At 42.9% G+C, this 14,167-nt stretch overlaps 1 protein-coding gene across 6 annotated transcripts in view; it reads left to right on the top strand.

Annotated features, from left to right (window-relative positions):
- trpn1 (transient receptor potential cation channel, subfamily N, member 1) overlaps positions 1–14,167 on the top strand; it is a 375,819-nt gene that overhangs the window by 219,766 nt on the left and 141,886 nt on the right. For all 6 annotated transcript variants that reach the window (XM_068031339.1, XM_068031338.1, XM_068031337.1 and 3 more), the window contains 2 exons: positions 1,082–1,180; positions 6,246–6,446. In XM_068031339.1, the coding sequence (XP_067887440.1) occupies positions 1,082–1,180; positions 6,246–6,446 (300 nt within the window). The remainder of the gene's footprint in view (positions 1–1,081; positions 1,181–6,245; positions 6,447–14,167) is intronic.

Below are 14,167 nucleotides of genomic sequence, written 5' to 3'. Positions count from 1 at the left end.
TGCTGAACACATCCTTTCAGTCCGAAAGCATAACCTGAGCTTCCGGTTGCTTGCTATTTCAACACTCCCCCCTGCTCCCATGCCAACATTTCTGTCTTCAGCCTGCTCCAGTGTTCCAGTGAACATCAACGCAAGCTCAAGGAGCAGCACCTGATCTTTCAATTAGGCACTCTACAGCCTTGCGGACTGAACATTGAGTTCAATAACTGCGGAGCATGACTGGCCTTTTAAAAAATATTTTATGTTTTAACCATATTCCTGCTTTTCATGTAGTCATGTAGCTGCTCATTATTCCACTATTAACAGTCTCTCTGGACTAATGCTTTGTCTTTCACCACAAGCATTAACACACGCTTTGCCTTTGTCCAAAGACAACTTTGTTATCTCATCTCTCCTGCCCTATTAAACACCTTCCCCTTTGTTCTCTCTCCCACCCCACTCTCCTTCACTTGCTTAAAACTTAATTCTTTTCTCACCTTTGCCAGTTCTGATGAAAGTTCACAGACCTGAAATGTTAACCTTGCTTCTCTCTCCACAGATGCTGCCAGACCTGTTGAGTATTTCCAGCACTTTTTATTTTTGTTTCAGATTTCCAGCATCTGCAGTATTTTGGTTTCCATCTTAGCTAAGATGGGCAGTCTCCAAGGTCTATCCAAATACCAATCTCTACTTCGCTCTCACTATCACTGTTTCTTTCTGATAGCATTTGTTTAGTTTCACTATCTTATCACAGATGAGCAAGTTTAATTTGAAAAGACTGAAAAACAAGCATTTCTTCCATCAGCACAGTTTCCAGCCTGTCGCAGGCCATGACGGTTAGTTTGTCCAGTCTAAAAGTCATGTCAATCTGCTCCTTTCCCTTAAACTCCCTATCCCAGGGACATTTAGGCCATTACTACCTGAGCTGAGATCAGATAAGTCAGAAAAGACTAGGAATCAGACTTGTATATCTCACTACCATACCACAGAGAGCATAAACCCACTGGGTCCTGGTGTGTTTATTTTCAGTTAAGTATTTCAAGCCAATTAATATTACATAAACAGATGTTTGTGAACCTTATATGATATGATTTCCTTACAGGATGGAAGTACCCTGATGCATATTGCCTCACAGTGTGGCCACCCTGACACAGCACTGGCATTTCTGAAGAAAGGGGTCCCTCTGCATATGCCCAATAAGGTAGAACTAATCCTTTTTTTCCTGTTTTATTTACTTACTTCATTTTGGGTCTTTGACCATTAACTCTCCAGGCACTGGTTTATTGCACTAATGAACACATTGATTTGGCAGACACTATTTCTCATACATTCACCAAACCTGCCCTCCCAATGGGGAACTGAAGGCTTAAAAGGAGCATGACTCAGAGATCTACAGCACCGATGTACCAATCTGCACTTCCTTTGCATGTGGCTGGCTACATGTAGCCAGTGAATTTACCCCAATAAGTTAACTCCATCCTAATATATCATATTCTAAGGAATAAATAAGAAGGCCCATTTAAAAATAAAAGCATAGGCCTACTACTGTTTCTTTGCCAACTTTTCTCTCTTCCTATCCTACAGTTCTTGGCTGGGTTATATGGTTCCAGAAGTATTGGGTACCATCTCTTTTAAGTGGTAATTCTTCAAGTGTGAGCTGAAGACAGAAGCTGAATTCTGTTTGACGTCCCATGATGTTTCCATGAGCAGCTCTTGCAGCAATGTCCTGTGGCTTTGATAATTGGCGTCCAACAGCGTTAGCCATCTTTCTGTGTTAGAGATGAATCCAGCCATTTGAACGCTATCATAACACATTTCACCTACACTGTTCCAACCAGTCCATATGATAAATACCAAGGACTACGAGCAAGCACTGGGACCAAGCTTGTAGTTTTATTGCTGAAGATTTTTGTCGAAGCTGTTCAGCTTGCACTCATCAGGACAATTCGCAAGAATACCAATGGAAGGGAAGCAACAAACTTACACTGCATGAGAAGAGAGTGATGATTGGTTGGCAAGTGGACTCTGATTGGTAGAGGCGTTGCCATGGCAAATGCACCAGTTTACGGTGACTGACAGTTAACTGTCAAGCTTCGACAACGTGTCTATTTTCAGCAATACTCAAGTTCTGTCCTACTCCTCAACTACTTGTAGATTTTGTTGATGCTGAGAACAAAACTGCTGTAGTTTATTTAAAAACTCAAGATCATAAAGCTTTTGTCAAAGCAAGAGCTTTTCCTGGTGTCTGTCCATTAAAGAGGACCTCAATTTTTTACAAGGTAAAGTAACAATGAAAATTATGTTTTAATTCCCCATGAATTTGAAGTAATGCAGCTTGACCATATCAGGCTTCAGAATGTCCCCTGAGGTTGTCAGCCAATATTTCACATTTGAAGCCTTACTTTTTTGTGTTGCCGCAACACAACAATTGCTTTTAGTGTGATCTGTGCTATATCATTCGTGTATTCCATTTGTAGCCCATCTGTCCAGTTTTACAGGGTGTGTAAGTGGGAGAAGGAGGAAAGGAGGAGAACAGCACTTCAGAGCTGCTCAGTATCCAAACCACAATAAAATTTGGCATCCAATATCAAAAGTAGAATCGTTTTTCATTTCCTGCATCTTAAATCATTCTTTCAGCACTTGTAGCCAGCACTTTGGTATCACTCTGAGGAGGTGGTGGCGTAGTGATAACGTCACTGGACAAATAATCCAGAGCCCCTCCTAATGCAGAAGTTCAAATCCCACCTCTGCAGCTGGTGGCATTTGAATGTAATTAGTAAATCTGGAATTAAAAGCAGTCTAATGGTGACTATGAAACCATTGTCAATTGTTGTAAAAGCCCATCTGGTTCACTAATGTCCTTTAGGGAAGGAAATCTGCCATCCTTACCTGGTCTGGCCTACATGTGACTGTACAGCCATGCGGTTGACTCTGAAATGGCCTAGCAAGCCACTCAGTTCAAGGGATGGGCAACAAATGCTGGCCTAGTCAGCAATGCCCATGTCCTACAAACAAATAAAAAAAAACTGTAACCATGTTAAATAATTATGTCCATCCAAAATGTTACTTAAAGCTTAAGAATCGCTGCTATCTTTCTTAATCATAATTTTTTTTGTTAATTTCACAATCCAGAAAAAAAAGTTAGTGATCTGCCTGTACTTGTCCAACTTACAAACGAAGTATTGAAGGGGTATAGATGCAATTCTGGTTCTGAGAGTAGCTGAGTTATATGGTGATCAGGGTACAGGGAGGTTGGGGGAGTAGGGGGGTGGGTTCCATGTCAGTCAGCAGAAGGCGCAAAGACCCAATTCAGGGCCTGGAAGGAGCAGTCCTTCCCATAAGAAACTCTGATAAAAGTAATTTTTTACAACTGACATTGGCCTCCTCTAGCCAGTCTGTGCCTCCTGCTGTGATTCTGCTGTTGGCCTGCAGTCAGTGCAGGGCTTCCTCCCGATCTTTAGTTAAGGTTATGTCATGGCTCCACTGGCATCATTGGACCATGACTTTGAATGTAAAGTAGGCCTCCGCCTGCTTGTAGTGGACTTGAAAGTTGGCAAATGTAAGATGGCACCATGCAAAAGGGCAACCTCAGGCCATTAAGTCGGGTGGCTTAATTTTAACACTTTCCATTTGCTATTTCCACTCACTAGGGGGTTAAAAAAGTGCCCACAGACTGGCACTTTTTCGATCATCTTTCTTGTTTTGAGCTGCCATTCTCTTAATCAAACAAATACGTTTCTGGATTGCAAGTTAGAATTGCCCAAGGATAAAGACTGAGCTCACTCCAGTGGTTTAGGATTAAATATATTGCCTGAAGTGATACTAAACCACAGACATTGGAAAGGTCTCAAGTTCTATTAGTCTACCCTGAGGCAATTGATCTCAGTCAAGGTGGTAATGCTACAGTTGATGCCAGAGCTTCTGGACTAAGGAGAGGAAAGGTCAGCCAGGGTTCCTGATTGAGTGACCCATGTTGGAAAGATATGGACTGTGGTTGAAACCATATGACAATCATTGGCAAAGATGAAGAGTGCCAACTTTGAGGTACCAGTGGGCTGTCAATCCCACTGGGCTAATGCACACACAAGTTAGTGGTTTCAAGAGAGGAAAGGAAATTTGAAAAAATATCAAACTGCAGTATGTTTTTAAAGTAAATTCTTCTCATCAGGAAAGTGGTACTACCTGCAGTGGCACACTCTCATCTTCCATGAAGGGTCGGTTCATCACTTCTCTTTGCTGCATCACCCTCACTTTGTGGGAGAGACCCTCCTGTGTCTCAGTGCTGCCCTGTGATACAGAGGTATCCAGCTCCATGCATTTCCTGTGCCCTGCTCTGTAGGGAGGGGATGGGGGGGTTTAAACATCACTGGATCCCGAACCCTCACTCTGTGATGGAGGTGGAGAAGCTTGTCCCTTGGATCTTCTGCTATTCTGTGAGGGGAGGATCCCTCCCTGCTATTCTGTGAGGGGAGGATGCCTCGTCATATCTCACATAGCCTGACTGAAATCTGTAATCAACCCTGGAAAATTATGCCAATGAACAAAACAGTCACTTGGTTGTACAAAACTTGAGTATTGTAAAAAAAAAGAGACATGCTGTCAAAGCTTTTCGTCTTGCACTCATCAGGACAGACACAAGAATGCCAAATTTCAAAGGCAACAACAATATATACTGCATGAGAAAAGGGTGCTGATTGGTTAGCAAGTCAACTTTGTTTGAGGCGTTGCCATGGAGAACGCACCATGGAACTATTGTCCCTCATACTTTTGTTTAATTCAAAAAAGGCGCAACGCCTGGACATGATCCTTTTGCCTGCAGAGGACAGTTCCCTGCCTAGGAATTTATGTGGGTTCTAGCAAGTGTAAGTGAGCCAGACTGATAATCTGAAATTGGTTGTTAGTGTAATTCTTAGCACACTCGGGATTGTTCAGTAAGTGCTGTCCAATCGTGGAATCACATCTAATGTGTTCTGAGTTCTGAGTTTTGCAAGTACAGGCTGCTTGAGTATGGTTAGTACGCTGACTATTGTGAACAGCTGAAGGGACACGCTGTTTGTTACAATCCGCCAGTCATTGGGATGTATGGCTTACGTATCTGGCATCGCACTGGCGCTGGAATTCGTATACCACATTACTCATTTGTGTGGTAGGCAGAACATCTTTTTGGCTTGACGGCAGCATCCTGTTAGTTGAAAATACAATTTGTCATGAATGGGCCTAAGGCAGACCTTTGGACCTGAAAAGTGACCAGTCTACCTCAAATTACCCTGGAAGTGTAAGGTATCTCAAAAATTTCGACAAAGGTGAAACTAGCCCTTTGACACTGCTACTATGCAATAGCAATGCAAGTGGTATTTTCCACTAATAGATTGCTGCCATCAAGCCAAAAAGCCTATCGCACAAATGAGTAATATGGTATATGAATCCCTGTGCTGGTGCATTGCCAGGTACATAGGCCATACAACCCAACAACTGGCGGATCGTATCAAGCAGCACGTCCCTTTGCCTGTTTGCAATAGGCAGCATACTGACAGTACTTAACCAGCCCGTAATTGCAAAACTGAGAACACAATGTTTAACATTCGATGTGATTCTGTGATTGGACAGCACTTACCGAACAATCCCGGGTGTGTTAAGAATTATACTAACAACCAATTTAAGATTATCAGTCAGGCTCGCAATGTGGTTAACTTACACTTGCTCGAACCTATATATGTTCCTAGGCAGGGACCTGTCCTCTGCAGGCAAAAGGATCATGTTCAGGCGTTGCGCCTTTTTTGAATTCAACAAAAGCGTGGGGGACAGTAGTCCCCTGGTGCATTCTCCATGGCAATGCCTTGACTAGAATCAATTTGCCAACCAATCAGCACCTTTTCTCATGCAGTATAAATTGTTGCTGCCTTTGAAATTTGGCATTATTGCATCTGTCCTGATGATTGCAAGACGAAAAGCTTTGACAGCATGTCTTTTTTCAGCAATAATGAAAAGAACATTTTTCAAATTTGCAAACAGTTTTAGTGTTCAATGTACATTCTATGATTTGACCTGAAATATCATATCATGGAATTATTAATAATTCAAAAAGGGCATAATTTAAAAAATAGCATGGGGTTTGCCATTTTAAATTCTTCAATAATAAACACTAAATTAGGTGTATGAACACAGTGAACAGGATTCCCTGGGGATTTTTTAAACGGTGGTAACAAAACTCTCAGTTGCTTATTTTGCTGCTATTTTCTCATAACATTTTATTTTTCGTTCTCGAGTCAGGGGCAGTGTGTCTACATGCTGCAGCAAGGAGAGGGCACACAGCTGTAGTGAAAGCTTTACTCCAGAAGGGGGCTCACGTTGATGCTAAAACAAAGGACTGCTACACGGCCCTGCACATTGCGGTGCAGCACTGCAAACCCATGGTGGTACAGACCCTGCTGGGCTTTGGGGCCCAGGTCCAGCTTAAAGGGGGCAAGGTAAGAACAGGTATAGTATATTGGGGATTGAATAACAATGTGTTTTTTTTTACTTGCTTCCAAGCTGGAAATGTTGCTGGCAAATCTGCATTTATAGCCCATTCTTAGTTACCCTGTGAATGTAGTGGTGGAATTTCTTTAGAACATAAGAACATAAGAAATCAGAGCAGGAGTAGGTCATTCAGCCCCTTGAGCCTGCTCCACCATTCAATATGATCATGGCTAACCTGATTGTGGCCTTAACTCAATTTTCTACTGGCCCCCCATAACCCTTGACTCCCTTGTAGATCAAAAATCTGTTTACCTCAACCTTGAGTATATTCAATGACCCAGCGTCCGTGCTGTCTGGGGAAGAGAATTCCAAAGATTACCGACCTGAGAGAAGAAATTCCTCCTCATCTCCAACTTGAATGGGAGACCTCTTATTTTAAAACTGTGCCCCAATTTTAGGTTCCTCCACAAGGGAAACATCCTCTCAGCATCTATCCTATCAAGCTCCCTCAGAATCTTATATGTTTCAGTAATATCACCAAATGGCCTGCATTACAACCAATGCATCTACTATCTCTGCAGTCACTTCTTTAAAGAGCCTAGGATGCAACTGATCAGGTCTAGGGGACTTGTCAGCCTTTAATCCCTTTACTTTTCCTAGTACATTTTCTCGAGTGATAGTGATTGTTTTAAGTTCCTTCCTCCCTTTTGCCTCTTGATTTTCTACTATTCTTGGGATGCTTTTTGTGTCTTCTACTGTGAAGACAGATACAAAATACTTGTTCAAAGTCTCTATCATTTTCTTGTTTCCCAATATTAATTCCCCAGTCTAAGGGACTAACTCTTACTTTAGCTACTCTTTTCCTTTCTATATACTTGTAGAAGCTTTTACTGTCTGTTTTTATATTTCTTGCTAGTTTACTTTCATACTTTAATTTCTCGCTTTTTTAGCCATCCTTTGCTGCTTTCCAAAATTTTCCCAATCTTCTGGCCTGCCACTACTTTTCAAAGCATTATATACATTTTCCGTCAATTTGATACCATCCTTAACTTCCTTAGTGAGCCACAAATGGTGCATCTTTCTCATAGAGTCCTTCTTTCTCCATGGAACATATCTTTGTTGAGAGTTAAGAAATATCTCCTTAAATGCCTACCACTGCTTCTCTACCATCTTACCTTTTAATCTGTTTTCCCAGTCGACTTTAGCCAACTCTGTCTTCAAACCCTGGTAATTGCCTTTACTTAAGTTTAAGACACAGTTTCAGATCCAAACTTCTCACCCTCCAACTGAATGTGTAATTCTATCATGTTATGATCACTCTTGCCTAGAGGATCCTTTATTATCAGGCCTTTAATTAATCCTGCCTCATTACACATTACCAGATTCCAGAACACATTGTTCTAAGAAACTGCCCCGAATACACTCTATGAGCTCATCCTCCAGGCTAATTTGCCAATTTGAATTGTCAGTCGGAATGAAGATTAAAAACACCTATGATTATTGTGGTACCTTTCTTACAAGCCCCCATTATTTCTTGATTTATACCCTGTCCTATAGTGTAGCTACTGTTAGGGGGTCATAGCAATTCTCCCATAGTATAACTGATTCAAATAGCATATCTGGGCTTGGAGTGACTAACCAGAATTCAGTTGCCTGGAACCATAGGAACACTGATTTTAGTTTCACATTGCTTCCTTAAATGATCAGATAAGGCATTATGATATACTGAACAATGGATGGGTCAAGCATTTTTTGTTGGGTTCCGGTTTGGGGGGGACCAAATGAATTAAATCTTTGTACGTCTGGGAACAGGGAATGACTCCACCCTGGATTGATTAGATGATACTTTCTTCTCTGACCACGCTTAATGTCTCTAAATAAATGTAACATTTTCTTGCAGCCAACTGTCAGATAGCTATAAAGCCAATCCAGGGGCTGGAAATCAGTCAGGTAGATAGGCCTGAGCACTAGGCTTGAGTCCCAAACACATATGATGGGCAGGAAGCAGTTAGGTCAAGGTACAAAGCCAGGCAGCTACAAACAGGTTGGGCGGGTAGGTGAAAAAACAAAATGGTGAATCAACCTGAGGTGGATGGTCCACAATACCACTTCGTGACATAAAGCCTGTAACCACAATTTGACTGCCATTATAAAATATTTGATTCAAGTATCAAGACACATGTAGCAAGAGTAACCTGGGCAGAATGGGCACATTACAGCCAAGACCTTTAATGTATTCAGGCCAATACTCTTCTGAAATTGGGAACGAAATGGAGAAGATAGGACTTTTCCCAACCTCTAACTTGATAACCTTTGATATTGACAGTCAACTTTATATAAGTAGAGGAAAATGTTCCATTCCCAAGGATGAAGAACACAAAGTTTCAACTAACAATAAAAAGAGAAAAACCATTTGAAGTTGCACTGGAAAGAGAAGGTGGCTCCATGTTTTCTGTGTAAAAATGGTGACAGTTTCACCTCATATTGGCTCATGTGGATCAAACACCGGCATGAAACTATAACAACAACAACTTATATTTATATATCACCTTTAATGTAATAAAACGCCCCAAGCTGCTTCACGGGAGAGTTATAAAACAATGTTTGACACGGAGCCACATAATGAGATATTAGGTCAGATGACCGAAAGCTTGATCAAAGAGGTAGGTTTTAAGGAGTGCCTTAAAGGAGGAAAGTGAGGTGGAGAGGCAGTGAGGTTTAAGGAGGATATTCCAGAGCTTAAGGTCTAGGCAACTTAAGGCATGGCCACCAATGTTCACTGAGAGAGTGGAAATCAACCAGAGCGGAGCAGAGCATAAAAAGCCTGGAGAGTTCACTCAGAGAGCGGGAAAAAGCGAGAACGGAGCGGAGCATAAAGAGCCCAGGAGAGAGAGAGTGAGAGTTCACTGAGAGAGCAAGAAACAGCGAGAGCGGAGCGGAGCATAAAGAGCCTGGGACAGAGAGCGAGAGTTCACTGAGAGTTGGAAACAGCGAGCGCAGAGCAGAGTGTAAAAAGCCCAGAAGAGAGAGAGAGAACAAGAGTTCACCAAAAGAGTGGAAAACAGCAAGAGAGGAGCAGGGCATAAAGAGCCCAGAGAGAGAGTGAGAGCGAGAGTTCACTCAGAGAGCAAGAAACAGCAAGAGCAGAGCAGAGCGTAAAAAGCCCAGGAGAGAGACAGAGAGAGTGTGAGTTCACTGAGAGAACAGGAAACAGCGAGAGAGGAGTGGGGCATTTAGAGCCCAGAGAGAGAGAAAGAGAGAGTTCACTCAGAGAACGGGAAACAGCGAGAGCAGAACGTAAGGAGCCTGGGGGAGAGAGAGAGAGAGTTCACTGAGAGTGGGAAACAGCGAGAAAGGAGCAGGGCATAAAGAGCCCAGCGAAAGAGAGTGAGAGTTCACCCAGAGAGGGGGAAACAGTGAGAGAGAAACGGAGCATAAACAGCCTGGGAGAGAGCAACAATTCACCGAGAGAGCGGGGAACAGTGAGAGAGGAGCGGAGCATAAGTGAGCTCAGGAGAGACTGAGAGTTCACTGAGAGAGCGGGAAACAGCGAGAGCAGAGCGGGGCTAGTTGCTGCTGCTGCCACTGTATGCCGGCACTCAGACAGAAAAATCGAGGTGTGACATCGCAGGGAAGCATGTAGGTGATTGGCTGGTGAGTATTTCCTAGTTACCTAAACTAAGAAATAAGCTGGTGTATCTTAGCTTTTTTATGGTAACATTTATAACTACCAATAAGGTTGATCAGTATGAATAAGGTTTATTAACATTAGCAAGGTTTATTAATTGTAGTAAGGTTTATTAGTATTGGTAAAGGTTTATTAGCAGTAGCAAGGTTATTAACTAATAAATAAAGGAATGGCAGAGCTGCTCCAACATCTAGAGTGCTATGTGGCAACTCCAGGATGCTTCTCATATCCTGGATAACCATATGTGCAGGAAGTGAAGTCAGTTGCAGCAGCTTGAGCTCCGGGTTTCAGAACTTGAGCAGCAGCTGGCGACACTGCGGTGCATCCGCGAGGATGAGAGCTTTGTGGATAGCACATTTATAGATGTGGTCAGCCCACAGCTTAAGAGTATGCAGGGAGAGAGGGAATGGGTGACCACCAGACAGTCAAGAAGAAACAGGCAGGTAGTGCAGGAGACCCCTGACTGCGTCTCACTCTCCAAAAGGTATTCAATTCTGAATATTGGGGAAGGTGATGGTTCATCTGGAAAATGCAGCCAGTGCCAAGGCAAAGGCATCACGGCCAGCTCAGTTACACAGAGGGGCACAAGGAAGACTGGAAGAGCGATAGTGATAGGAGATTCAATAGTTAGGGGAACAGACAGGTGTTTCTGTGGCCGCAGGTGTCAATCCAGGATGGTGTGTTGCCTCCCTGGTGCCAGGGTCATGGATGCCACTGAGTGGCGGCAGATCATCCTGAGTGGGGAGAGTGAACAGCCAGCAGTCGTGGTTCACATTGGTACCAACGACATAGGTAGAAAGAGAGATGTAGTCCTGCGGAAAGAGTTTACTGAGCTGGGTAAGAAATTAGCAAGTGGGACCTCAAAAGTAGTAATCTCCAGATTACTCCCAGTGCCACGCGCAAGTGAGTACAGGAATGGAAGGATTAGACAGATGAATGCGTGGCTGGAAAGTTGGTGCAAGAGGGAAGGCTTTAGATTCTTGGGACATTGGGACTGGCTCTGGGGGAGATGGGACCTGATGCAGGAGGGGCTACACCTGAACAGAGCCGGGACTGAGTTCCTTGTGGGATGTTTTGCTCGTGCTGTTGAGGAGGGTTTAAACTAGTTTGGCAGGGGGATGGGGACCTGAGGGTAGACTCAGTTGGGACAAAATCAGAAATGAAAATGGAAGGCAGAAAATTGATGGATGAGTCTGGAAGGCAGAGAAAACAAAGATTAGAATTTTTTTTTAAAGAGTTTGGAAATGCTCAAGGGTATCTATTTCAATGCGAGGTGTATAGCAAATAAAGTAGATGAGTTGAGGGCATAGATAGGCATATGGCAGTATGATATCATAGCTATTACAGAAAACTAGCTTAAGGAGGGACAGGAATGGCATCTCAACATTCCTGGTTACAGGGTTTTCAGACACGATAGGGAGGGGGATAGGAAAGGAGGGGGAGTGGAAATTTTGGTCAAAGAAACTATTACAGCTGTGAGGAGGGATGATATGTTGGAAGGTTCATCAAATGAGGCCAAATGGATCGAGCTAAGGAACAAAAAAGGGGCAATCACACTGCTGGGAGTGTATGATAGACCCCAGTCAGAGGGAGATGGAAGAGCAGATATGTAGGCAAATCTCAGAAGTGCAAGAACTATAAGGCAGTAATAGTAGGGAATTTGAACTACCCCAATATTAACTGGGATAGTATTAGTGTGAATTCTTGATGTGCATTCAGGAAAACTTTTTTGCCCAGTTTGTAGCAAGTCCAACAAGAGAGGGTGCAGTTTTAGACTTAGTTTTAGGAAATGAAGATGGGCAGGTGAAGGAGTGGAAGTGGGAGAGCATCTTCATGGTAGTGATGATAATTCAGTCAGGTTTCACATAATTATGGAAAAGGACAGAGATAGAACAGTTCTCAATTGGGGCAAAGCCAATTTTACTGAGCTGAAGAGTGATTTATCGAAAGTGAACTGGAACCAGATACTTGAAGGTAAATCAGTGTCAGAACAGTGGGAGGCATTCAAAGGAAAGATTCAACGGGTTCAGAGTAAACATGTTCCCACAAAGAAAGAGGGTGGGATGGCCAAATCTAGAGGCGCATGGATGTCAAGGAGTTTACATGTTAAGATAAGGCAGAAAAGGAAAACTTATGTCTGACACTGAGAACTTAATAGTACAGAAAGTCAAAAGGACTATAGTAAGTGGAGGGGTGAAATCAAAAAGGAAATTTGGAAAGCTAAGAGAGGGCTTGAAAGAATATTGGCAAGCCACATCAAGGTGAACCCAAAGATGTTTTATCAATACATTAAGAGTAAGAGGATAACTAAGGAGAGAGTAGGGCCCATAAAAGATCGAAGATATTGGTATTGTTCTTAATGAATAGTTTGCATTTGTCATCACAAAAGAGGGGGACAATACAGTTTTGTAGTTAAGAAAGAGGGGTGTGAAGTATTGGATGTGATAAACATTGGGAGAGAGGAAGTATTTATGGGATTAGCGTTCTTGGAAGTTAATAAATCACCAGGGCCAGATGAAATGTAGACTAGGCTATTAAAAGCAGCAAATGAGGAAAAAACGAAAGGTTTGACCAGGTGTGGTGCCGGAGGATTGGAGAACTCCTAACGTTGTACGTCTGTTTAAAAATGGAGTGAGGGATAGATCGAATAATTACAGGACAGTCAGTCTAACCTCAGTAGTGGGCAAATTATTGGAATCAATTCTGAGAGACAGGATAAACTGTCACTTAGAAGGGAACAGATTAATTAAGAATAATCAGCATGGAAAAGTTAAAGGAAGATCTTGTCTGACCAATTTTGTTTTTGAAGAAATAACAAGCAGAATTTATGAGGACAGTGCAGTTGATGTAGTCTACATTGATTTTAGCATGGCTTTTGACAAGGTTCCACATGGCAGACTGGTTAAAAAAATAAAATCCCATGGGATCCAGAGAAATGTAGCAAGGTGGATACAAAGTTGGCTCAGTGGCAGGAAACAAAGGGTAATTGTTGATGGGTGTTTTTGCGATTGGGGGGCTTTTTCCAGTGGCGTTCTGCAGGGCTCAGTACTGAGTCCCCTGCTTTTTGTCATATATGTTAACGATTTGGACGTCAATGTATGGGCATAATCAAGTAGTTTGTAGATGACACAAGGATTGGCCGTGTGGTAGATAGTGAGGAGGATAGCTGTAGGCTGCAGGAAGATATTGATGGACTGGTCAGGTGTGCAGAAAAGTGGCAAATGGAATTCAACCTGGAGAAGTGTGAGGTGATGCATTTGGGGAGGTCAAACAAGGCAAAGGAATACACGATTAATTGGAGAATACTGAGAGGTGCAGAGGAATTGAGGGACCTTGGAGTGAATGTCCACAGATCCCTGAAGGCAGCAGGTCGATAAGGTGGTTAAGAAAGCATATGGGATCCTTTCCTTTATTAGCTGAGGTACAGAATATAAGAGCAGGGAGGCTATGCTGGAACTGTATAAATTATTGGTTAGGTCACAACTTGAGTACTGTTTGCAATTCTGGTCACCTCATTACAGAATGGATGTAATTGCATTAGAGAGGGCAGCACAGTGGCGCAGTGGTTAGCACCGCAGCCTCACAGCTCCAGCAACCTGGGTTCGGTTCTGGGTACTGCCTGTGCGGAGTTTGCAAGTTCTCCCTGTGTCTGTGTGGGTTTCCGCCGGGTGCTCTGGTTTTTACCACAGCCAAAGACTTGCAGATTGATAGGTAAATTGGCCATTGTAAATTGCCCCGAGTGTAGGTAGGTGGTAGGAGAATGGTGTGGATGCGGTAGAGAATATGGGGTTAATGTAGGATTAATATAAATGGGTGGTTGTTGGTCGGCACAGACTCGGAGGGCCAAAGGGCCTGTTTCAGTGCTGTATCTCTAAATAATTAAAGGAGATGTACAAGGATGTTGCCAGGACTGGAAAAATGCAGCTATAAGGAAAGATTAGATAGACTGGGGTTGTTCTCCTTGGAACAGAGAAGTCTGAGGGGTGATCTGACTGAAATGTACAGAATTATGTGGGGCCTGGATAAAGTGGGTGTGAAGAG

Source organism: Heterodontus francisci, chromosome 5 (assembly GCF_036365525.1).
Source record: "Heterodontus francisci isolate sHetFra1 chromosome 5, sHetFra1.hap1, whole genome shotgun sequence".
Classification (NCBI taxonomy): domain Eukaryota; kingdom Metazoa; phylum Chordata; class Chondrichthyes; order Heterodontiformes; family Heterodontidae; genus Heterodontus; species Heterodontus francisci.
The sequence above is the reverse complement of the archived record's forward strand: the minus strand, read 5'-3'. Positions and strand labels throughout refer to the sequence as shown.